Raw genomic sequence first — 27,042 nt, 5'->3', positions numbered from 1 at the left:
GTCTGTGTACAATATGGAGTATAGAGACAGGCAAGGAGAAACATTACTGTAGTGAGAACAATATTTGAAGGTCAGTCTGCTTAGTTAAAAGGTGGAAGATTAATTTCCTCATTTGATGTACTGCTTAGCCTGTAAAAACAGTTATAAATAAACCTGATGGCATCCGTGTTGTTGTCTCACTTGGTACAAAATGAGACCATTAAATACTCTTAGTCCTGTATTTAAGTAGAGAAATGTAAAAAAGAAAACAGTGTGTCTGGTCTCACCAGGCTCAGTCCTGGTGGAGGCCACAGGCATGGTCGGGCTTCAATCAATCTGAGAGAGAGTCAAAGAGAATGAAGGTAGAGAGTGGAAAAAATAGTCCATGTTTTACAATGAGTGCCAGAAACTGAGGAAAATTGAAGTTCTTAGATTTAGTACCTGAAAAGATGACATTTTAGAAATACTTCAAGGAAATTAAAGGGATAATTCATGCCGAGAGTTACCGTATTTTCCAGACTCTAAGTCACGCAAACATATACGAATCGCTTCGGTGTATATGTCGCATTTCTAATTAATGTTTCTAATTATCGTCTAAATTTACTTATGAAGAACATAGGCTAGGCATAACAAGCAGAGGTGCATTACGAAATTCATTCATCCCTTTCGTGTAACAACTGCGCCACTGTCGGGGTGGGGGGAGATGAAACGCTGTGTCCACTACATGAATGCCGACCCTCACTCCTAACTTTGTTTCGGCGACATATTTTATTACCTGCACTTTGAAGTCTGCAGGATATTCATTTCTTTTGGGTGGAATTTTCACTTGTGTTACACTAGGTGTTGTAGTTTAGTGTGAACATAAGTGTTTTTACTTTTTCACCGATACAGCATTATCTTCAGTTAAGTCAAGAGTGGCAAGAGTTGCATATAACACTAGTGACTGCTCAACAAAATGATGCTAAATATACACAGTTGCTTCGCTACATAATTCGCACTACAAGCCAGAGGAGTAAAAAAGTGCATCTTATGGTCTGGGAAATACAGTAGATGGTGACCTGGCAACTGGAAAATGACTAAGACTGTTACTGCTAGTGTTTTAGTGATGCTGGTAAGTGTTTTTCATTACCCTGACAAGGCCAGGATTGCTGTTTTCCACCTAATTGGCTGCCTGCAGTAGCAAATAGGAAAGTGTCAATCTTCTCAACTACCTCTGGGTAGGTGTATTTCCTAAAATGTCCTAAAACTATTCCTTCAACTTCAATGGCCAAACCATTGCCTTAATTGTGTTTCCTTCCACACTGGACAATTTTTGCGACTGCAGATCACAGGTGGTTATGTGCTATAGCTGCTTAGTGGCTTGAGTAGATTTTTTTTTAAAAAAGTAGTTTTCTGCTCCACTAGCAACTTCTTCTTTTTCTCCATGTTGTTTGACAGCACATGCAAGATACTTAACAGTTGTGGTGTCGAAAGCCGTCATTACACATAAGATAGTCCATGGAATAGCTATATCTGGGACTGAAACATTTCACATTTCACACTATATAATTGTTATGAGGTGGGTGTGATGGTGAAGGAGAAGAGGCACAGGACCCAAATGCAGGACACAGTTCTTTATTATTCCTGGACACACCAGGCTCGGACACATACGAGAACACTCTCTGAGTAAAAACCCTAAAATCTACCATCTAGGCTACTCTGCCACTTGGCAACGACACAAAACTAATTACTCCACCACACAGCGTGCAAACAGGATTCACAATATTCTGCCACTCAGCGTACAAACAAAACTCTTCCCTTCAGTAACTTAGTCAATCCTCTGACAGCAAACAAAACAAAGCAGGAGGTCTTTATATATTAGGAACAAAAGGCTAAATAGAAAACAGGTGAAACTAATCTTATTAATGAACATAAAGCTACCTCGTACTAAACAGGTGACACAGGAAACTTGAAAACCAAAATAAAAGTCCAAAACCGGAAATCCAAAACTCCTACCATGACAACAACAGAAGTCTGGGGTCGTTCTGGTGGACGACCCCTCAGGCGAACATGAATCTGGGGTCATTCCGGTGGACGACCCCTCAGGCAGACATGCATCCGGGATGATGAAAAGTTGGGGCCTCTCTGGTGGATGACCCCTCCGGAAAGCTGGAACTCAGGACGAAGCTCAGGTCCTGGAGAAGCGGTGGTGTCGGCAGCACCAGCCGACACACAGGAACGAAGCTCAGGTCCTGGAGGGGCAGTGGTGTCAGCAAGACCAGCCGACACACCGGAACGAAGTCCTGGCTCTGGAGAGGTGGTGCCGTCAGCAGCGCCGGCCAACACACCAGGACGAAGCTCAGGTCCAGAAGAGGTGTTGGTGCCAGCAGGCTAGTCCAACCCACCTTGACGAGGCTCAGGATCAGGGCAAGTGGTTGCATTGGCAGGACCATCAGACCCACTGTGATGAGGCTCAGGATCAGGGCAAGCAGTGGTGTTGGCAGGCTCAGCTGACCCACTGGGATGAAGTCCTGGCTCTGGAGAGGTGGTGGTGTTGGTAGCGCCAGTCGACCCTCAAAGGCGAAGCTCAAGTCCAGGAGAAGCAGTGATGTTAGCAGTATCAGCCGACACACCATGATGACCTGCCAGCCGGGAACACTGGCAGGCTAGCCAGTAACTGGCAGGCTAGCCGGGCACTCTGGCAGGATAGAAGGGAATTCAGGCCCTCTAGCTGGGGATTCATGTAGCAGGCTAGCCGGGGACACTGGCAGACTAGCCAGTAACTCTGGCAGGCTAGCTGAGAACACAGGCAAGCTAGGTGGTAACTTTGGCAGGCTAGCCGGTAACGCTGGCTGGCTAGCCTGGGATGGAGGCTGATGAGCCTGTAGCGGGTCCTGGAGCTGGGAAAGGCACCACTCGTGGAAGGGGAGCTGCAGATCCTTGAAGGTCTCCAGCAGTGTGTGGGTGGTGAAAAAGAGGGAGACCAGTTGATCTGTCATCACGTTAGCCACGCTGCGAGAGGTGCTGCTGAACAATCTCCTCCAGTCGGTAACACAAAGCCAGTGCCTCCGCATAGTCCTCGGAGGCATGAAGGACGTTTTCTAACCCTCTGGGGTCGACGAACGCACGGGCGTGTTTTGTGAATCTTCTCTTGATAACGCAGAAATGACTTTGAGTCAGTTTTGATCATACAGATAAGAGCAATATATCATTCAAACCTGTAAAGTCTTCTAGTTTGATTTGTATACACTCATAACAACAAAATGCTGTGCTTTTGTAAAATAAAGAAAGCAGACAGGGTCTAATCTCAGCAAATACTTGCCTCAAAAACAGAAATATATACATAGAAAGCTTAAAATGTCTTCGTTTAAATGAAACAATTCAAGTCGAAAACAAATAATCTCTTTTATGAAATTAAAGAGCAGCACAGTTTCTCCCGTCTCACCTCATTATAGCTAATGTGATCCTGCCTCGCACTGAGCGCACTGTTCATATGAAAATAATCTGAGGTGAGTCAGGTAATTATGTACGCGCCCCTGAGAAATGGCATAAAACCTTGAGCTTCATCATAGAATTTACTCACTTTTTCTTTGCATTTGGATGATGGCACGCTACGCGGGTGAAGAAGCACTTTGTTGGTTCCAGACAGCGATGAAGAGTTTACTTTTTCCTCAGAGAAAGAACACTTGCATCTGCATTGCATTGCAGTAATTCCCACTCAGCCACACTCCTGACTGAAAGGCTCATTATGCAGCTCATTATGAAGCTCTTTGTCTTCTCAGCTAAATCACATTATTATTCATGATCACGCACCCCTACTTGAATATGTCTTTTCTACTAAAGAAGTGTCTTAGAAAATTTAAATCAGTGTGTGAATGAGTGAACAAGATGATTTTCACATCATTTTGAAGCAAACACTCAGGCTACAAGATGCATTTCTCAAAAGTCTTGTGAAACCGTGTTCTGTATGTGTTTTATGGCCTTTTTCACTAACCATGCATAAACCATGCATTTTCTCAAAAACTCAATCATGTATAAACCTGCTGCTCACGTATTATTGTAGCCCAGTTTGTGCTGATTACAGTGTTATCAGACTTTAGGCTTTAATATGTTTAAAAGACACTGAAAAAAGCACAAATGTCAGGGTATGTCAAAACTTGTCCAGGGCCCCAAAACACCCTTAGACCCCAGAGGGTTAATCCCTGGAGGAACCCTGAAACACACTCCTGTTCTGGAGTCCTCCCGTCAGTGTCCACTGGGTCCATTTCTGTGGTGGTAGGATTCTGTTATGAGGTGGGTGTGATGGTGAAGGACCAAAATGTGCGCACGACCAAAATGCAGGACACAGTTCTTTATTATTCCTGGACACACGGATCTGCCATCAAGGCTACTCCACCACTCAACGTTGATACAAAAACTAATTACTCTGCCACACAGCATGCAAACAGGACTCACGAAACTCCGCTGCTCAGCGTACAAACAAAACTCCTTCATTCAGTAATTTAGCCAAAATAAAAGTCCAAAACCGGAAACCCAAATCTCCCACCATGACAATAATGTATAAAAGGAAACAAACCATCCCGCCAAGGAAATGTCTGAACTTCCTGATGACCAGTCAGTGACTGAATGCAAAACAAATGAAACAAACTTAAATTACTCCGTCAGTTTCGTACAGATAAGAGCAATATATCATTCGAATCTGTAAAGTGTCTAGTCTTAGTTGTATACACTCATAATAACAACAAAACGCTGTGCTTTTGTAAAATAAAGATAGCAGACAGGGTGCGCTCTCTGTCTTGTCTGTCTCTGTCATCTCTCTTCACAGACACGTAAATAAAACAACCAGAATCTCAGGGAATACTTGCCTCAAAGACATGAGAAATATATACATACAAAGCTTGAAATGTCTTATTTTAAATTAAACAATTCAAGTCAAAAACAAATAATCTCTTTTTATGTAATCTGTATGAAAGTAAGGAGCGGTACGTTTTCTCCTGTCTCACCTCATTATAGCTAATGTGATCCCGCCTCACATTGAGCACACTGTTCATATGGAAATAATCTGACGTGAGCCAGGTAATTATGTGCACACCCCTGAGAAATGGCATAAAACATCAAGCTCCATCATAGAATTTGTGCGTCTGGATGATGGTACACAACGCGGGTGAAGAAGCGCTTCGAATGGTTCCAAGCAGCAACAAAGAGTTTACTTTGTCCTCAGAGGAAAACGTGACTCAGATGATGAACGTTCGCATCTACACTGTATTGCAGTAATTCCTTCTCAGCCACATTCCTGACTGAAAGGCTCATTATGCAGCTCATTATGCAGGTCTTTGTCTTCTCAGGTAAATAACATGATTATTCATGAACACACACACCTTCCTGCATATGTCCTTTCTAAACAAAAAGTGTCTTAGAAAATTTAAATCAGTGTATTGTTTTCTGTGAACGAGTGAACAAGATGACTTTCACATCATTTTGAAGTAAACACTTTACACTACAAGAAGCATTTCTCAAAAGTTTTGTAAACCAATGTTCTGTTTGTGTTTTATGGTCGTGTTTCAGTGACTTTGAAATTGTAGTTTTTCACTAACCATGCATAAACACTGTTTTCTCAAAAACACAATCATGTATAAACTTGCTGGTCACATATTATTGTAGCCCAGTTTGTGCTGATTACAGTGTTATCAGACTTTAGCCATTAATATGTTTAAAACAACTGAAACTGAAACTGAAAAAAGCACAAATGTCAAGGGCATGTCAAAGCTTGTCCAGAGCCCCAAAACACCCTCAGACCCCAGAGGGTTAAGGACCCCTCTAAACTTCAGGATACAGTCAGTGTTTCTTTTCTTCAATGCCAAGACTGATTCCATCATACTGGTGACCAAGATCAGCAGACTTGACAGTACACCCCTTTTAAACGCATTCTTCTGAGCAATGAATTATCTGCTTATCACCATTCATTATTTCAGTTTGGACCATAAATCTGCAGATTACTGCTGGAAATTAAAACTGCTGTAATGAATGGAAAACAAATAAATGCTTGGAACTGGGTGTTTGCATTATCATCAAAAACAAGCAAACTCCTCCTTTTCACATCACCACATGGCAGAGCACACACACAGCAGACAGCGATGTTAGCAAATTGGGGTGGCGCTTCAGCGATTTTTCTGGCATTGAGCATCCATAATGAAACAAGAGAGAGAGAGATCAGCAGAGACGCAAAAGGAAAAGGAATGGAAGAGAGAGTGAGGGAGAGGGGTTGAGCATGTCACCGTAACAAATCTATACATCACCATGACAACAGACACAATAAATCACAGTGAGAGAAGAACACAGGAGCACACATACCCTATTTATATTATAATTGCCCATCTTCTTCTGCAGCTTTAGCTTGTCCTTTCTATCTACAGTGTCTATCCCTGCATGTTGCTTTGACAAAGCTGTTGCTACAAATCATGGTTACCATGGAAACATAGCATCTTCAGTTTTACCATCACAGACACACATTGGTGTTAATGCTGGAGTATGCATTACACAACACCTCAGGAAAGAACAGGGGAGATTGGAATAGAAGATGTCGTAGAGAGAAAAACTATGAAGACTTGGACATTGAAGAAGAGAAAAGGATGGAGGGATGACTGTAAATATCCGAAAAATGGGATTTACATTATTATCACCTACTAGAATCTATCATTTACACAGTTTCTAGGCCAACTGATAACAGCAGATGTGATGAGAAAGACAGGAAGATACTAATTTGAGGTACAAATCCAATCCAGGTGTAGACAAATATGATATCTGGGATGTTTTCAAAGAGATGGTACATGACACAACAGCCAGAAGAAGCTGGACTGTTAATTAAAGCCTGTCAACACTGAAGCTTTCAAACCATTATCAATATCAATATTAGAGTTAAGTTTAAGTTGCCTCACGCATATTTGTACATTTTTATCTGGGGGTCACCTTTATTTCTATTCAATATTTATTATTTATATACAGCATGATTTGTAACATGTTACGCCCCAGCCTAGGGGTTGCCGGAGCGTAACACGGTTGTGGAGTTTTCCTCCAAACCTCTTCCACTCTCAACAAACACGAACGAATAATCGAATTACAATTAACACGAATATTTATTCTGTTTAAACACAGAATACAATACAGAATGTACAACACAAACAAAACGCTAATTTAGCCCTACTCAAAACAAAACGCTCCTTGAGCCCTACGATATCAAACAAACAAAAATCAATAACAGAAACGCTACAATAGCCCTACGATCTCAAACAAACAAAAGATCAAATAACAAAAACGCTAAACAGCCCTATAATAGCTAATCAAAAGAAATAACACAAAATCACAGGTCACTAGCCTGGAAACTCCTAAAACAAACAGGAGAAAACAAAACACAAACGTAGCCTAAATCTCTACGTATTTCTAAACTAAATAACGAAAATCCTAGCAATACTAAATCCTTTAATCGAAACAAAAACCTAATCTCTAACTAACTAACTAACTCGAAGTCGAAATCTCTATCAAAATAGCTGGGAATGGCAAAGGTGGGAGAATAGCTCTCCTGAGCAGCAGACCGTGGGCTTCTTATAGTCCTTCCGGAAGTGTTGGACCAATCCCGGAAGTCCAATCCACGTCCTCGAGTCCACGCCCACTCTAGCATCCGTCACACACACACACACACACACACACACACACACACACACACACTCGAAATGGGGAGGGGAGAGCCAACAACACACAACCACACACACAATGACCCCTAGGGTCATAACACCTCCCCCCCTAAAGTCAAACATTTTCACAAGAAAATGTTTGTCTTTTTTTTTTTTTTTTCAACATCTTGACAGAGCATCTGCATATTACACTAGGGGTGTGACACCGACACCCTGACTTTCAGGGTGATATGCGCTAGACGTCCGGTGTGTGACTTTGAGCTCCGCCATGACCTGAGCGAAAACTTTCGACATGAAATTTGATCCTTGATCACTCTGAATATTCTTGGGCAAGCCAAATGTGGAAAAAAATTTCACAAGTGCCTTGACTATGGCACGAGCTTTTAAGGATCGAAGTGGCACTGCCTCGGGGTAACGAGTGGCAGCACACATTATCGTGAGGATGTATTGATTTCCGGATTTAGTTTTTGGCAACGGACCAACACAGTCAATAATGACGTGCTCAAACGGTTCCCCAGTTACAGGAATTGGTTTCAATGGGGCAACAGGAATTACCTGGTTGGGCTTACCGGAGACTTGACACGTATGACAGGAACGACAGAATTTTACCACATCGGACTTGAGTCCTGGCCAGAAGAAGTAACATTCGATCACTTCCGGTGACGGGAACACTTGTCCGCCAGGTAACTCATTCCCAAGAATAAGATCTATCCCTTCTATTGGCAGTTTTTCTCGAATGGCAACTTTACATTTGCCTGACAGAAATTGGGATGATAGTTGCACAAAGTGTAATGGGGCACGTACAACATTCATTTCAACTCCCCACATCAAAATGTCGGACCCGCAGTAAGACTGGGCCGAGAGAGGTAGTACGTCTTTACGTAACACAGACTGCTTTGCACCAGTATCTCTCAGGATCGTAATTGGAATTTGGATTGGCTCATTTTCTAAGGAAACAAACCCTTTTGTAACAAATGGCTTAAATGCCTTGTCCACTTTGTTATGTCCAACCATGCCCACAGGTGGCAGGGTAGGTGGCGGGGTTTGTATAAGAGCCACTGGAGATGATGACTTAGCAGATTTAACATTTCTGTTCTGCTCTTTTTTCTTCAGAATGGGACACACAGCAATGAGGTGACCCTGCTCATGGCAGTAGAAGCACTCGCGTTTTTCAGCGGTGACTGGGATTGTACGTCGGAAGCTTTTTGGAGAGGGATTTTTCCTCTCAACGAAACTCAAGTCATGCCTGACGGGTGGAACGAAGACGGTTTTATGCGTTAGCGCAAACTCGTCAGCCATAACAGCAGCATTGTCCAGAGATGTAACTTTCTGTTCGTTCAAATAAAGTACTATTTTCTCTGGCAACCGATTTTTGAATTCTTCCATTAGAATTAGCTCACGTAGATTGTCTAATGTTTTAACTTTGCTAGCCTGACACCACTTATCAAAGAGAACGCCCTTCTCTCGTGCAAACTCTACATATGTCTGTGTAGCAGTTTTTTCACAGTTTCTAAATTTTTGTCTATAAGTCTCTGGCACTAGTTCATAAGCACGGAGGACTGTGGTTTTAACTGTATCATAATCTAAACTGTCTTCAATAGACAGTGACGCACACACTTCTTGGGCTTTCCCAACAAATTTGCACTGAAGCAATAGAGACCACACATTCCGTGGCCAATTTAAGGTGGCAGCTATACGTTCGAATGCACTGAAATACGAGTCTACTTCAGACTCTCTAAAAGGTGGTACTAATGCAATGTGCCTACTAACATCAAAGCCTTCGTGGGGTCTGGAAATAGGTGACTGAAAGGAGGGACTGGCAGCTAAAGCAGCTCCCTGCTCCAACTCCAGAACCCTTACCTTAAGGTGCATGGCTTCCACCTCCAACCTTTTGTTCTGCAGTTCGACCTCCCGAATCCTCAGAGTGAGTTCTAGCTCCTCTGTTGTACGTCCAGCTTGGACTGGGAGGTCTTTAGGTGGGGTAGGAATACCAGCCAGATCACCCGGCCCGACTCCATTTGTAGGAGTTGGCCCACCAACTAACCCTCTTTCCGTCAGCTTTGCTATGAGGAGTTGTTTAATCTCCTCCTTCTTTGCATTTGTCGGCACATGCACGTCAAAAAAATTGGCGATTAACACCAAATCAGCCTTGCGGCACCTATCCAACTTATCTACAGTTGGACTCAAAGTGAAATCCTCCAATTTAAACTCCTTACTCATGCTGCCACCACCACAAAAAGAAGAAACTGCGAAACAGACAAAAGAGTTTACACTTACCGAACACGCTAGGAAAAGCACGACCAAAAAAAAGACGACGGTACGCAAAAGATCCCGGACGAGCCCCCAAATCTACGATATGGGAACGGCACGCAAAACGCGACGGATGAGCCCCCAAATCTATGTTAAGATTTGAGGACAGTACGCAAAAACTCGACGGACGAGCCCCCAAATCTATGTTACGCCCCAGCCTAGGGGTTGCCGGAGCGTAACACGGTTGTGGAGTTTTCCTCCAAACCTCTTCCACTCTCAACAAACACAAACGAATAATCGAATTACAATTAACACGAATATTTATTCTGTTTAAACACAGAATACAATACAGAATGTACAACACAAACAAAACGCTAATTTAGCCCTACTCAAAACAAAACGCTCCTTGAGCCCTACAATATCAAACAAACAAAAATCAATAACAGAAACGCTACAATAGCCCTACGATCTCAAACAAACAAAAGATCAAATAACAAAAACGCTAAACAGCCCTATAATAGCTAATCAAAAGAAATAACACAAAATCACAGGTCACTAGCCTGGAAACTCCTAAAACAAACAGGAGAAAACAAAACACAAACGTAGCCTAAATCTCTACGTATTTCTAAACTAAATAACGAAAATCCTAGCAATACTAAATCCTTTAATCGAAACAAAAACCTAATCTCTAACTAACTAACTAACTCGAAGTCGAAATCTCTATCAAAATAGCTGGGAATGGCAAAGGTGGGAGAATAGCTCTCCTGAGCAGCAGACCGTGGGCTTCTTATAGTCCTTCCGGAAGTGTTGGACCAATCCCGGAAGTCCAATCCACGTCCTCGAGTCCACGCCCACTCTAGCATCCGTCACACACACACACACACACACACACACACACACACACACACACACACACACTCGAAATGGGGAGGGGAGAGCCAACAACACACAACCACACACACAATGACCCCTAGGGTCATAACACCTCCCCCCCTAAAGTCAAACATTTTCACAAGAAAATGTTTGTCTTTTTTTTTTTTTTTTCAACATCTTGACAGAGCATCTGCATATTACACTAGGGGTGTGACACCGACACCCTGACTTTCAGGGTGATATGCGCTAGACGTCCGGTGTGTGACTTTGAGCTCCGCCATGACCTGAGCGAAAACTTTCGACATGAAATTTGATCCTTGATCACTCTGAATATTCTTGGGCAAGCCAAATGTGGAAAAAAATTTCACAAGTGCCTTGACTATGGCACGAGCTTTTAAGGATCGAAGTGGCACTGCCTCGGGGTAACGAGTGGCAGCACACATTATCGTGAGGATGTATTGATTTCCGGATTTAGTTTTTGGCAACGGACCAACACAGTCAATAATGACGTGCTCAAACGGTTCCCCAGTTACAGGAATTGGTTTCAATGGGGCAACAGGAATTACCTGGTTGGGCTTACCGGAGACTTGACACGTATGACAGGAACGACAGAATTTTACCACATCGGACTTGAGTCCTGGCCAGAAGAAGTAACATTCGATCACTTCCGGTGACGGGAACACTTGTCCGCCAGGTAACTCATTCCCAAGAATAAGATCTATCCCTTCTATTGGCAGTTTTTCTCGAATGGCAACTTTACATTTGCCTGACAGAAATTGGGATGATAGTTGCACAAAGTGTAATGGGGCACGTACAACATTCATTTCAACTCCCCACATCAAAATGTCGGACCCGCAGTAAGACTGGGCCGAGAGAGGTAGTACGTCTTTACGTAACACAGACTGCTTTGCACCAGTATCTCTCAGGATCGTAATTGGAATTTGGATTGGCTCATTTTCTAAGGAAACAAACCCTTTTGTAACAAATGGCTTAAATGCCTTGTCCACTTTGTTATGTCCAACCATGCCCACAGGTGGCAGGGTAGGTGGCGGGGTTTGTATAAGAGCCACTGGAGATGATGACTTAGCAGATTTAACATTTCTGTTCTGCTCTTTTTTCTTCAGAATGGGACACACAGCAATGAGGTGACCCTGCTCATGGCAGTAGAAGCACTCGCGTTTTTCAGCGGTGACTGGGATTGTACGTCGGAAGCTTTTTGGAGAGGGATTTTTCCTCTCAACGAAACTCAAGTCATGCCTGACGGGTGGAACGAAGACGGTTTTATGCGTTAGCGCAAACTCGTCAGCCATAACAGCAGCATTGTCCAGAGATGTAACTTTCTGTTCGTTCAAATAAAGTACTATTTTCTCTGGCAACCGATTTTTGAATTCTTCCATTAGAATTAGCTCACGTAGATTGTCTAATGTTTTAACTTTGCTAGCCTGACACCACTTATCAAAGAGAACGCCCTTCTCTCGTGCAAACTCTACATATGTCTGTGTAGCAGTTTTTTCACAGTTTCTAAATTTTTGTCTATAAGTCTCTGGCACTAGTTCATAAGCACGGAGGACTGTGGTTTTAACTGTATCATAATCTAAACTGTCTTCAATAGACAGTGACGCACACACTTCTTGGGCTTTCCCAACAAATTTGCACTGAAGCAATAGAGACCACACATTCCGTGGCCAATTTAAGGTGGCAGCTATACGTTCGAATGCACTGAAATACGAGTCTACTTCAGACTCTCTAAAAGGTGGTACTAATGCAATGTGCCTACTAACATCAAAGCCTTCGTGGGGTCTGGAAATAGGTGACTGAAAGGAGGGACTGGCAGCTAAAGCAGCTCCCTGCTCCAACTCCAGAACCCTTACCTTAAGGTGCATGGCTTCCACCTCCAACCTTTTGTTCTGCAGTTCGACCTCCCGAATCCTCAGAGTGAGTTCTAGCTCCTCTGTTGTACGTCCAGCTTGGACTGGGAGGTCTTTAGGTGGGGTAGGAATACCAGCCAGATCACCCGGCCCGACTCCATTTGTAGGAGTTGGCCCACCAACTAACCCTCTTTCCGTCAGCTTTGCTATGAGGAGTTGTTTAATCTCCTCCTTCTTTGCATTTGTCGGCACATGCACGTCAAAAAAATTGGCGATTAACACCAAATCAGCCTTGCGGCACCTATCCAACTTATCTACAGTTGGACTCAAAGTGAAATCCTCCAATTTAAACTCCTTACTCATGCTGCCACCACCACAAAAAGAAGAAACTGCGAAACAGACAAAAGAGTTTACACTTACCGAACACGCTAGGAAAAGCACGACCAAAAAAAAGACGACGGTACGCAAAAGATCCCGGACGAGCCCCCAAATCTACGATATGGGAACGGCACGCAAAACGCGACGGATGAGCCCCCAAATCTATGTTAAGATTTGAGGACAGTACGCAAAAACTCGACGGACGAGCCCCCAAATCTATGTTACGCCCCAGCCTAGGGGTTGCCGGAGCGTAACACGGTTGTGGAGTTTTCCTCCAAACCTCTTCCACTCTCAACAAACACAAACGAATAATCGAATTACAATTAACACGAATATTTATTCTGTTTAAACACAGAATACAATACAGAATGTACAACACAAACAAAACGCTAATTTAGCCCTACTCAAAACAAAACGCTCCTTGAGCCCTACGATATCAAACAAACAAAAATCAATAACAGAAACGCTACAATAGCCCTACGATCTCAAACAAACAAAAGATCAAATAACAAAAACGCTAAACAGCCCTATAATAGCTAATCAAAAGAAATAACACAAAATCACAGGTCACTAGCCTGGAAACTCCTAAAACAAACAGGAGAAAACAAAACACAAACGTAGCCTAAATCTCTACGTATTTCTAAACTAAATAACGAAAATCCTAGCAATACTAAATCCTTTAATCGAAACAAAAACCTAATCTCTAACTAACTAACTAACTCGAAGTCGAAATCTCTATCAAAATAGCTGGGAATGGCAAAGGTGGGAGAATAGCTCTCCTGAGCAGCAGACCGTGGGCTTCTTATAGTCCTTCCGGAAGTGTTGGACCAATCCCGGAAGTCCAATCCACGTCCTCGAGTCCACGCCCACTCTAGCATCCGTCACACACACACACACACACACACACACACACACACACACACACTCGAAATGGGGAGGGGAGAGCCAACAACACACAACCACACACACAATGACCCCTAGGGTCATAACACCTCCCCCCCTAAAGTCAAACATTTTCACAAGAAAATGTTTGTCTTTTTTTTTTTTTTTTCAACATCTTGACAGAGCATCTGCATATTACACTAGGGGTGTGACACCGACACCCTGACTTTCAGGGTGATATGCGCTAGACGTCCGGTGTGTGACTTTGAGCTCCGCCATGACCTGAGCGAAAACTTTCGACATGAAATTTGATCCTTGATCACTCTGAATATTCTTGGGCAAGCCAAATGTGGAAAAAAATTTCACAAGTGCCTTGACTATGGCACGAGCTTTTAAGGATCGAAGTGGCACTGCCTCGGGGTAACGAGTGGCAGCACACATTATCGTGAGGATGTATTGATTTCCGGATTTAGTTTTTGGCAACGGACCAACACAGTCAATAATGACGTGCTCAAACGGTTCCCCAGTTACAGGAATTGGTTTCAATGGGGCAACAGGAATTACCTGGTTGGGCTTACCGGAGACTTGACACGTATGACAGGAACGACAGAATTTTACCACATCGGACTTGAGTCCTGGCCAGAAGAAGTAACATTCGATCACTTCCGGTGACGGGAACACTTGTCCGCCAGCTAACTCATTCCCAAGAATAAGATCTATCCCTTCTATTGGCAGTTTTTCTCGAATGGCAACTTTACATTTGCCTGACAGAAATTGGGATGATAGTTGCACAAAGTGTAATGGGGCACGTACAACATTCATTTCAACTCCCCACATCAAAATGTCGGACCTGCAGTAAGACTGGGCCGAGAGAGGTAGTACGTCTTTACGTAACACAGACTGCTTTGCACCAGTATCTCTCAGGATCGTAATTGGAATTTGGATTGGCTCATTTTCTAAGGAAACAAACCCTTTTGTAACAAATGGCTTAAATGCCTTGTCCACTTTGTTATTTCCAACCATGCCCACAGGTGGCAGGGTAGGTGGCGGGGTTTGTATAAGAGCCACTGGAGATGATGACTTAGCAGATTTAACATTTCTGTTCTGCTCTTTTTTCTTCAGAATGGGACACACAGCAATGAGGTGACCCTGCTCATGGCAGTAGAAGCACTCGCGTTTTTCAGCGGTGACTGGGATTGTACGTCGGAAGCTTTTTGGAGAGGGATTTTTCCTCTCAACGAAACTCAAGTCATGCCTGACGGGTGGAACGAAGACGGTTTTATGCGTTAGCGCAAACTCGTCAGCCATAACAGCAGCATTGTCCAGAGATGTAACTTTCTGTTCGTTCAAATAAAGTACTATTTTCTCTGGCAACCGATTTTTGAATTCTTCCATTAGAATTAGCTCACGTAGATTGTCTAATGTTTTAACTTTGCTAGCCTGACACCACTTATCAAAGAGAACGCCCTTCTCTCGTGCAAACTCTACATATGTCTGTGTAGCAGTTTTTTCACAGTTTCTAAATTTTTGTCTATAAGTCTCTGGCACTAGTTCATAAGCACGGAGGACTGTGGTTTTAACTGTATCATAATCTAAACTGTCTTCAATAGACAGTGACGCACACACTTCTTGGGCTTTCCCAACAAATTTGCACTGAAGCAATAGAGACCACACATTCCGTGGCCAATTTAAGGTGGCAGCTATACGTTCGAATGCACTGAAATACGAGTCTACTTCAGACTCTCTAAAAGGTGGTACTAATGCAATGTGCCTACTAACATCAAAGCCTTCGTGGGGTCTGGAAATAGGTGACTGAAAGGAGGGACTGGCAGCTAAAGCAGCTCCCTGCTCCAACTCCAGAACCCTTACCTTAAGGTGCATGGCTTCCACCTCCAACCTTTTGTTCTGCAGTTCGACCTCCCGAATCCTCAGAGTGAGTTCTAGCTCCTCTGTTGTACGTCCAGCTTGGACTGGGAGGTCTTTAGGTGGGGTAGGAATACCAGCCAGATCACCCGGCCCGACTCCATTTGTAGGAGTTGGCCCACCAACTAACCCTCTTTCCGTCAGCTTTGCTATGAGGAGTTGTTTAATCTCCTCCTTCTTTGCATTTGTCGGCACATGCACGTCAAAAAAATTGGCGATTAACACCAAATCAGCCTTGCGGCACCTATCCAACTTATCTACAGTTGGACTCAAAGTGAAATCCTCCAATTTAAACTCCTTACTCATGCTGCCACCACCACAAAAAGAAAAAACTGCGAAACAGACAAGAGTTTACACTTACCGAACACGCTAGGAAAAGCACGACCAAAAAAAAGACGACGGTACGCAAAAGATCCCGGACGAGCCCCCAAATCTACGATATGGGAACGGCACGCAAAACGCGACGGATGAGCCCCCAAATCTATGTTACGCCCCAGCCTAGGGGTTGCCGGAGCGTAACACGGTTGTGGAGTTTTCCTCCAAACCTCTTCCACTCTCAACAAACACAAACGAATAATCGAATTACAATTAACACGAATATTTATTCTGTTTAAACACAGAATACAATACAGAATGTACAACACAAACAAAACGCTAATTTAGCCCTACTCAAAACAAAACGCTCCTTGAGCCCTACGATATCAAACAAACAAAAATCAATAACAGAAACGCTACAATAGCCCTACGATCTCAAACAAACAAAAGATCAAATAACAAAAACGCTAAACAGCCCTATAATAGCTAATCAAAAGAAATAACACAAAATCACAGGTCACTAGCCTGGAAACTCCTAAAACAAACAGGAGAAAACAAAACACAAACGTAGCCTAAATCTCTACGTATTTCTAAACTAAATAACGAAAATCCTAGCAATACTAAATCCTTTAATCGAAACAAAAACCTAATCTCTAACTAACTAACTAACTCGAAGTCGAAATCTCTATCAAAATAGCTGGGAATGGCAAAGGTGGGAGAATAGCTCTCCTGAGCAGCAGACCGTGGGCTTCTTATAGTCCTTCCGGAAGTGTTGGACCAATCCCGGAAGTCCAATCCACGTCCTCGAGTCCACGCCCACTCCAGCATCCGTCACACACACACACACACTCGAAATGGGGAGGGGAGAGCCAACAACACACAACCACACACACAATGACCCCTAGGGTCATAACAAACACTTAATAAATTTGCACTTATTTGTAAATGCAAATAAACTTTATATAACTATTTTTCTAAATTTTATGTATAAGAAAATAGGATTAAATTCAGGAAATACACTATCACTAGTTCAAAACTTTGAATACTTTGGATTCCATCAGCTGTACACTGACATCAGAGGAGCAGAGTACTGTCCAGCCCCTAACAGATGAGAGCAGCTGACACACTGCAGCACTTCACAAATTTAAGTGCATCACAGCATGCATCTGTGCACATACAACATTTTACTCCAGAAGACACAAACTTCCAATTACTTTTTTGTGGTTTATCACCAAAGGGCAGTACGGTTAGCAATGCTGCCTCACAGCAAGAAGGTTCTTGATTGATTTTTCTGTGTGGAGTTTGCATGTTCTCCCCGTGCTTTTGTGGGTTTTCTCTGGGTACTCTGGTTTCCTCCCACAGTCCAAAAGAAAAAAATAAAACATGTATGTCTGGTAAATTGCCCAGAGGAGTGAGTGTGAGTGTGTGAGGTTGGTTGTCTCTATGTGACCCTGTGATGGACTGGTGACCTGTCCAGGGTGGACCCCTGCCTTTCACCCAAAGAGAGCTGGGATAGAGTACAATAGTTTCATGTGACTCTAAATAGGAATAAGCGGGTACAGATGATGGATGGATGGATGCTTTATCAGCAAATGACACCTTTATTCCATTATTTTTCTTACAGTCCAATTGACTACACTAAAACAGCTGCATATTCTAATTCACCTTTCTCTGCCTTTTTAACCATCACTTGTGTGTCATTTAGCTCAGTGGACCAGGGACAGAAGTCAGTGCTTTGTCACTCAGCACACTGGAGTAAAAGCCAGAATGAGGTTTAGTTTTCTATTAATTCAATCAAGAACTTTAAGTGAAGAACTGAATTGAATTGCAACATCAATTTCTACAATTGGATGTAATTTGAAGAAAACAAATTATACCATGCAGAGTATTTTATGTGTCCTAAAACATGTCAGAAGGGGAGTTGTAGTTCTATTCAAACTAATGTAATTTATATATGGCAAAAATATAACAGAAAAGTCTAGTGTTCTTTAAGTTGTAGTTACAGGTATTTGATTGCAATATCTACTGTATGCTGCAGCACTGCTTACATTAAACACTTCCAATATATTTAAATCCGGTGTCAAAACTCTATTTAAGTAAAAGTAGGTTCAGTACATATTCACAGGAAGACCTACTTAAAGAAAGAAAAAACAAAAAGTTGGATTTATGTAATAATAATTTCTTCCTGTGCATCCCACAAGTAGATGTTGCAGTGGGTAATTAGGCCCACATAAATAAAGTGTTTGCTATTGGTGAATTGAATCCTACAGTACAGTACAAGTACAATCCTATAGTTAAAAGAAAAAAGCTTGCTCAGCTGTACCTTAACAAAAAACAGAGCTAAACGTGCACACACTAATTACTGAGCTCTCACTGTTACCATCTGCTACCCTCATCCTCCGCACCTTGTTTCTCCTCCTTTCATACCCTGCTCCCTCAATCCTCTTCACCTCCTCCTCATCTCTGCTGATTTTACATCTTTTCTTGTTTATTCTATGCTTGCTTACACTCCTTCTACCATCTCTCTTTATAGTTTTTCCTTGTTTGAAGACCCCCAGAGCCCCACAGCCCCACCTATGCACCCTCCTTACCCTCTTCCTTCCCCTGACATTGTCCCCTCCATAATGACTGAATGTATCCCTGGTATCATTGCCCCATCCCCCATCAATGCCTCTTCTCCCAGCATCTCCCACCATCTGCTCCACTCACTGCCTCAATATATAAAGAAAGAAATGTGTGTGCGCACACACGCACACACATAAATATATTCAAAAAGTATTCACGCAGTATAACAATTTGGTTGTAACTGTGCTTTATTGTGTGAACTTGTTTTAGGTACATGAAGTATGAATTAAATTGCCTAGTTTGAAGATACAGTGCTTTCCATTTTTTCTACCCTTTTAGCACAACTTGAAAAGGAACGTTAATACTACTACTACTAATAATAATAATAATAATAATAACAATAATAATAATTCGCCTTACGCTGGAGTTAATCATCTCTTTTATTAGTGTAATGGTTTGGGGTGTAATTGCGTGTGTAGAGGTGGGGGCGTCAACTGCGTGGTCATTTTAGTTTATTTATTTCTTTATTTTAGGGCACCTGAGCCCTCGCTACAGCAGTACATGTGAGTGTTCAGTGTTTTTGATTTTTAGTATCGTAGTATCGTCACTATAACCTATGACATGTTTCATAACTATAATAACACACAGGCAGGCACAGGCACGTACACACGGGTCTTAATTAGTCTCAGGGCTCATATATAACAAAGCACGATGACGCGCGCGCTCGCGCACACACACACACACACACACACACACACACACACACACGGACGCACACACGGACGCACGGACGCAGCTAACTAAACTAAAATGGTACCTGAACAGGATTTGGCTAACCTTAGATTCAATACTGTAACATTAGCATACAGTCTTTTTAAATCATTCACGGTTAATGTAGCTGCTCCCTTCAATAAATGAGTCACAGTGGTAGGAGAGAAAGAATAAGGTGCTCAACAGTGACTGTAATGTGGGTCGTCTGTTTTTAAAGCCGGCATGTTCTGGCTGAATAAAAAGCCTTTCTCATACCTTCCAACGCGATGAAATAAGCTTCCCGCTGTCTGCGATGGGCTGTGCGCTTCTTGTCTCCTGCCTCCTTGTAGCCGCCACAACAACTCTGTCTATTGAAACAGACACATGTACTTGACTTCCGACAATATTTAAGAATAAAATCCGTCTTGCAACTGCATGATTTCGCATGCAAATTATTATTGTTGTATTAATATAAAATACGTAGAGGTAACCCTCTAAACAGTAACTATATTTTGTACTGTGTAAAATAAGTGGCAGTTTTCACTAATTTTTTTAAAGACCATTTTCATTTTGAAGGCCAATTTTGACGCGTTTCCGGTTAATGTACCTACATCCACCACCAATGCGGTACCATAGTGGAAATACTAAAGCGCCAGTGTGTTGTTTTTGTGATTATTATTTGTTCTACTGCTTAAAGATGTTCAGTGGAGTTTACACGTGAACTCATCACTACAGGAGTGCCAAACATTTATTATATATAACATTCTTCTGTGGCTCTGGGCTGGAGTTTTGTCAAGCGTGACAAAATAACACAGAATATGCTATATTGCCAGACACACTAGGGATATCTAGGTTTGGGTTTGAGAATTGTATTCTTTAAAGGGAATGTAAAACTGGGCATGGTTCATTTGAAAGAGGTGTGCATTAACCTAGTAAGGGGGGGTGAATTGAAAAACAAAAATAAGATGGTGGGATTGGGGAAATGTAAGATCTAATATTTTTGGATCTTGGCCCATAAGCCAGGATCTGCGCCTCTGTAGAGTTTTGGTTTTAACCATTTTTGTCAATCTTTCACAAGTGCTCAACCTTTGGAAATACAATATTATATCAACCTTTTAAATGAGCACTGTAACGTGACCAGAGCTTAGCCTATAAGACAACACATGTCAGAATCACAGATTTCCTTAAATTAAAAGATTCTTCACCTTAATTCAAATATTTTCATTTATAGAATTACAGATGGGAAAGTCCCCATGTAGCTGCCCAGTTGAAATGCTACTACAGCCTACATATTTGAAAACAGTGCAACAGCAGCATGCAGTGGAGAGAGTTTAGCATTACATCTCAAATTAGTCAAATTGTGTGTTGTGTGTAATTTGATCTATTTATCTTTTTACAGGGTAATGATGGGGGGATGTGAGTAATATTATGGTAATATGACAATATGATATTTCCTTTTCAGTTATTGAGCTTACTTCTTATGGTATGAGATTTCTGTTTCCTGTTGGTCTCTTATTTTGGTGTTCTGGTTTCCTGTGTTCCTTAGGTTAGTTATAGGTCGCTTTGTGTCTCGTTAGTTCATTAGTTTCACCTGTTTGTTATTAGTCTCTGTTTCTGAATGTATTTATACCCCCTGTGTTTCTTTGTTCTTCGTTGGTGTATTAACTCTGGTTACCTGATGTTACCTGATTTATGTGGATGCTGTTTTGTGTTTTTCCTGCCTGTCCCTGTCAAAGTGGTGTTAGCTCCAGGACAGAGGTTGTTGTTTTGTGCCTGAGCCTTGTCGAGCCAGTCATAATAAATCTTGTTTGTCCTGCACTTGGGTCCTACCCAGTTCATCACCGCCCGCACATCATGACATTACTTTACTGGTATTTCCCCACTATAAAGAATAAAACTTGACAATAGGAAGATTTTATTATCAAGATATTACCTGGCTGTAATTATCCTACACCCTGGAATCACCAATCAACCTGACTTACATGTTTTTGGACTGTGGAAGATAACCAGGGTACCTGGAGATACTTTCTAATACCAAACACTTGTAGGATAATTACAGCAAAGATAACCAGGTAATATCTTGGTAATAAAATCTTGCCATTGTCAAGTTATATTTTCAATAATACCACTGGCTTTCACCCAAAGAGATAATTGCATCATTCATTATCAAATGGAGTTAGAACTTCAATAATGTGAAGATTTTGTTGTGAAGTTGTGAAAGCTCTACACATTTAGACATCATATTGCACAAAAAGAAAAAAAATAATCACATAAACATTTTAATTCACTTATTCTGATGTTACTTTTCACACTAAACAAAAGAGACAACAACAAGACAATCTCCACATTTGAACAGTGTTGGACAGTAGAAAGACATTAATGCTCACACCCACACAGACCCATTTTCACCTTTTGATTAGTTACTTTGCTCTTACACATATATTTTATTTCAATAATAAATTATGTACAACAACTGTATTTTATAAGAGAGATGTCAGACAGTGACCAGAGAGACAGAGAGGGCTTGTATTCTGGTCATTGATGGTTACTGGTTGGGTTCAGAGGTCAAAGGTGAGAGGGAATGCTGGGAAGGAGGGAGTGAGGAGTCACCACATGTAGGAGTTGTCATATCTGTGGAAATAGCACAAAAAGAAAAACAAATTCATATTCATATATCCAGTATATCTGTTGCTGGATGTGCTTTGATTATGTCTGGTCTCTTCCTCTCTGCTGTATTCTAATATGCATACCTTAGCTCACATGACTCATTCAGCTTATATAGTTTGTAAAAGGGTCTTACCTTGATCTCTGGTCTCTGTTACTGTCACTACCCAATAGCAGGTCTGCAACCACATCCTCCTGAGCGGAACGTTTCCCATATCTAGAACACAAGTGAAGAGATTTTTAAAATATGTCTTACCTCAAATGTTTCGACATTATAACCGGTATGATTTTGATGAAATGATGATGAAGTAATTTTCACTGTTGTTCACTGTTAGAGTCCATCATTCCCACAATATACAACTGTTTTCACAGGCTGAGTGGTACTGCTGCTGACTAAAAAATGACCTTTATGTGTGAAGAAAGCTGAATTCCATTTTCAACAAATGATAGTTGAGATGGATGACAGCGTTATTTGTCTCATGGTGTGAAATATGAGTACATAGACAAGATGAAAGTGTCTTTTTGCCATCTTGTCTCTTTCTGTCCATTGTCGTTCTCTTCTTACCCCTGCCTTATACCTAATATACTGCTTCACCTGCTTTAATTTCAGTCAGATTCAAAATGTGCATGCAAGAGAGTGTGTACTTTGATGCTGGTTTCTGTACATGTGTCATTTTCAAATTTGGCTTAGTCTTATTCTCTTAATAAGGTGACCAGGGTCCAAGAGAGGTGTAAATGTAAAATCAGAGGAATTTGTCAGAAGTTTACTCAGCAGTGTTTTTGTGTTGGTGTGTGCATGTGCACAGAATGGTACTATTCAACACAACCCCTGCAGCGTGACTAGCAGTTCCTCTGTTTTCCCATCAACCACCTGTTCCACATCCCCATATGACTCCATCACCCAATCTGATGCTTCGTTACTCCCACAGGCAGGCGTGTGGGTATCTTGCCCTGTATGAAAGCAATTAAGTTTAGCTCACATGCTCTGTCTCCTGCAGCTGTTAGACTGTGTAGCACATCAGTGGTACAATAAAATTGGTAAAATGTTTTCCACTCTGATAATGGCCCGTCTGCACTCATATATCTGCCTAAGTCTCTTGAGTCGGCCCTTCTCTTATTTCTGTCTGATTGTTTTCTTTCCTTTTGACCCTCTTCTTATCTTTCTGTATATAAGCTTTGTCTATGCCTTTTCCTGCCTGATCGACAGGTTGCATGTTCTTAAGACTTGCAACTGTTTGGAAGTGAGATATTGAATGAGAGCTACAACTTAGATTGAAACAAAATATCAGTCCATTGAAGCAGGAGCACTTGGTGAAAAGCTACTGGGTCTAACAATTACTAAACATGGACTAAAAAAAGAAAATAGAATATTTAGTTGTAGAAAGTAAACTTCTCAGGGTACTATATTGCCCATATTTCTGTACAATACAGAAGACATGACCTCCGTGGAAGCTACATCTATAATTTTCATGTTTTTATTCAGAATGCCAGTATATTTGTCGATTATCACAATCCTACAGTAAAAACTCCAACATACAGTAAGAAATCAAAGGCTTTGAAATACCAATGCCCTCACCTGTATCAGGACTGCCTAAATATGACAACCATCACAGTTCATTTAAGAAAATCATATTTTTAATATAATCATTAGTTCTCTTTATCACATATGTCTTGCTCTGCAGACCTCCAGAAAAAAAACTATTTGAAACAAATTGACTTTCTATGTCAATTGGAGTCTTCTTTAAACCAAATATTTAAATATCAATGACCTATTTGACTTTCATGAATAAGAACAGACAGCCCATGAGCCAGACTGATCAAAATAAAAAAATATGACATCTGACAATTCCATACCAACTTTTATACCTTACCCCAGCAGGCCTAGCTAAATTGATTTGGGATTCTTCCTTGGGTCCATCTATATGGATTTTATTGCTCTGGTGCCATTTATATGGAGGCCTGGAGGTTTTGGAGAGTGGCTTGTAATCTAATCTGCAGCGCCGCTGTTGTGTGCTGCTGAAGGGCTGGGGTGGTGTAAGAAGGGAGTGCATGACACTGACAGAGCATCAAGCATAATTATGAGTAGGATGCTCATAGAACACCTTCACTATAATGACTCATTACTAACAATCCAGTTCAGCTGCTGTTACACATATTATTATCTTAACACCTGAAAATCAGTTTGGGGAAAGGTTCTTTTCATTTTTGGAGGATCCACATAAAATGCATCACACAGAAGGATGTTCACAAGAACTCTACATAACTTATCCTTAGGGACTATATCAAAATCATTAGGCAGAGTGTCGCTTCAGAAAAGAAGAAGAAACTTTAATTTCCCTTATGGCTAAATATGGAATGTAGACTGAGGTTTTAGAAAGAGAAGGTAAGAGATTTTTACTTTTTAAATTTTTATTTTATTTACCCCCATTGTCTCCTCTCTTTGTTGAGAAAAATCACCACCATTAGGTATTGAACTGTCCAATTTACTTATTCATATTTATTTGAAGTGGCTGGAATATCCACCATCTTGTTATATTTGTCATAAATTTATATCAAAAATTCAGAAATACGTGATTGAACAAAAACAGCATAAACACATGTGCCTTGTGCCCCTGTGTGTGCTGCAGGTGTGTACATACCTCTGCCTGGTGATCAGATTGATATAGTGTCTCAGGGCAGTGTAGTACTTGGCCAGCTCTTCGGGGGGGGCATCCTCACCGGGGTTCTCAGGCTTAGGGGGGTAGGCATCAGCCAGTGTGCCCAGACACACCAGCACACACAGCAGTACAGCCACAAGCACTGTCCATGGTTTCAGCATCATGGTCATCTGTGATGGGGCAATAAGATATGGGAAGTTATGGATCTTAAAGGTCCAAAATTTTTAATAAATTCACATTCAAAAATCAGGATGAACATTTTAGATGACTGAGTTTCTTACACTAATACATTGGAAATCACAAAGATATTTTGTTTACAATACATAAATGATCATCCTTCCACAGATATTTGATTAAAAATCCATGACACATCTGAAAACTCTAGATGAAACTGAGAATGATGGAGGCAGAGAGGGCTACCAAAAACATTCAAGACATTTTCTCTATCTCTCTCTATGTGACAAAATACATGTCAAACCCTTCCTGATGGCTGCAATGCAAAAATCTGTGACTTGTTTTCCTGTGAAATGTCTGCTTATGCTATGGTGGCAGATGAATAAATATAAATGGGTGAAACAACCATAGTCAATAGTCATCATGTACAGCAAAAACCCCTTTCTGACTGTAGACTGTAGACTTACAGTCATGCTCGTCTGACTGAGTGTCGCTTAGTTTCTGGGGAAGATGAAGGAAATTGATGGACTAACGCTACAGGTTTGATGCTTGTTATGAAATCATGATATTCAAGACACACCAGCACTTTTAATAGGTCTAGTATGCTGCACAATTAAAATGTGTTCATCATTTTTATTAATATTTTCCTATATTTTTTATCTTTAAAACTATGATTATTATGATTACTATAACTCATATTAACAGGCACGTTAACGTTAATATAACACGTTAATACTATCGGCCCCAAAACAGTAGATGTTCACAAGTAAAACCAAAAGTTTAAAAGACTAAAATAATGTCAATGGTTTTTGATTCTACATGGGCAGATACAATATAATGCTTATTTTATATGTGTATGTTGTAACTTTAGTTAGATACCTGGGAATAAGATAAGACATTTATATTGATAAATTTTGTCCTTCTATCTGTTCCTTAAAAAATTAAGTCGAGTTATAATGATCGACTTAATCGATAAGTCCACAGTTTGACTTCACTTTGTTGCAAGGTCAGAGCCCTCCTTTCTGCTCTAATACACTTTCATACACTTTTACAATAATATTCTAATATTATTGTATTAAAGAGCCATACCAGATTCACACAATCAGTGAGCTTTGTGTTGCTCTCCACTAATGCATTTCTTGTCTGAGACTCTACAAATTGGCTTTGTGGCTGCAGTAATGTAACGGAATATATCATTAAACAAAAAGAAACAACTATCCAGATACTTGTGGTGTTTGCAGATGTGCTTTGCCATCCATGTGGTTAGAATTCCTACGGTCCTCGGCGCATCACCTCACGAATTAATCCAGCTGTCGTGTTAAAGAGTTGTGGCATCTGTCGATTCATTTAGTCCCCTGTAGTTTTTGTGGGGCACTGGAGTGCGCCCTTGTGTTATGCTTCTGCAGACCATTAATCTGACTGCAAATGTGAGCATTTTAGCCTGGAATTACTAAAAAGAAGAACATTTGTGCAAAAGAAAAAGAAAAAACGCTAAACCTTAGAAATGTAATAGGCTAATGAAGAGTAATTAGAGGCTTTTATTTGGATCAAGTTTTGCACGCAGAAGTTATTCTGTGAAGATTTTTTTCTGCATGAATCTCTTTACAAAAAAGTGTAAACGGTTGGTCTAGTATCTGCATGAGACAGTTAAATCATTCTCATTCATATTATAAACAAATAATATTAAAACAGTTCGGTAAAATGTAAATGACAGTGAAATGTAGTGTAAAGACTTACTTTAGAAGACTTCGGAGGCTCTAGAAAGATGTTTTCTCCAGAAAATGATTTTTAGGGCAGCAGAGGTGTGTTTGTGCCGGCAAGGATCTTCCTCTTCTCTCCTCTTCAGTCAGTTTCCAAACTTCGGCAGAGGTGTTTATATAGTTTAACAGCACCGGAAAAGGGAGGGGGTTACACGATAGGAGGGAATGCGTGTGTATGCGTGTGTGCACGCGCGCGTGCGAATGAAGAGGGTGGGTGAAAAGACCAAGTGCGTCATATGGTGGTGATGATGGAGACATTACTAACGCGTCGGTCACGAAGTAAGTCCTGTGTTTTGATGACATTTTGAACAAATTACATTCTCGGCCATGACACTCG

General features: G+C 41.3%; 2 protein-coding genes across 2 annotated transcripts in view; both read right to left on the bottom strand.

The window, feature by feature from the left end:
* The window catches only part of mpp2a (MAGUK p55 scaffold protein 2a), a 29,628-nt gene extending 9,827 nt beyond the window's left edge, over positions 1 to 19,801 (bottom strand). The window contains exons 1-2 of the mRNA XM_026324989.1: positions 19,727 to 19,801; positions 267 to 315 (exon numbers count right to left, since the gene is read on the bottom strand). Of these exons, the coding sequence (XP_026180774.1) occupies positions 267 to 297 (31 nt within the window). The 5' untranslated portion in view covers positions 298 to 315; positions 19,727 to 19,801. The remainder of the gene's footprint in view (positions 1 to 266; positions 316 to 19,726) is intronic.
* Positions 19,802 to 21,716: 1,915 nt separating this feature from the next.
* On the bottom strand, positions 21,717 to 26,784 carry pyya (peptide YYa). Its single transcript, XM_026325018.2, has 4 exons — positions 26,683 to 26,784; positions 24,754 to 24,941; positions 22,251 to 22,331; positions 21,717 to 22,081 (listed from the first exon to the last, which is right to left on the bottom strand). Exons 2-4 carry the CDS (start codon positions 24,939 to 24,941, stop codon positions 22,057 to 22,059), a joined length of 294 nt encoding a protein of 97 aa, XP_026180803.1. The 5' UTR covers positions 26,683 to 26,784; the 3' UTR covers positions 21,717 to 22,056.
* Positions 26,785 to 27,042: the final 258 nt, after the last annotated feature.

The sequence above is a fragment of the Mastacembelus armatus genome, chromosome 8 (genome assembly GCF_900324485.2).
Source record: "Mastacembelus armatus chromosome 8, fMasArm1.2, whole genome shotgun sequence".
NCBI classification, from domain to species: domain Eukaryota; kingdom Metazoa; phylum Chordata; class Actinopteri; order Synbranchiformes; family Mastacembelidae; genus Mastacembelus; species Mastacembelus armatus.
Note: the sequence above shows the minus strand (reverse complement) of the source record. Positions and strands in the feature narration are given on the sequence as shown.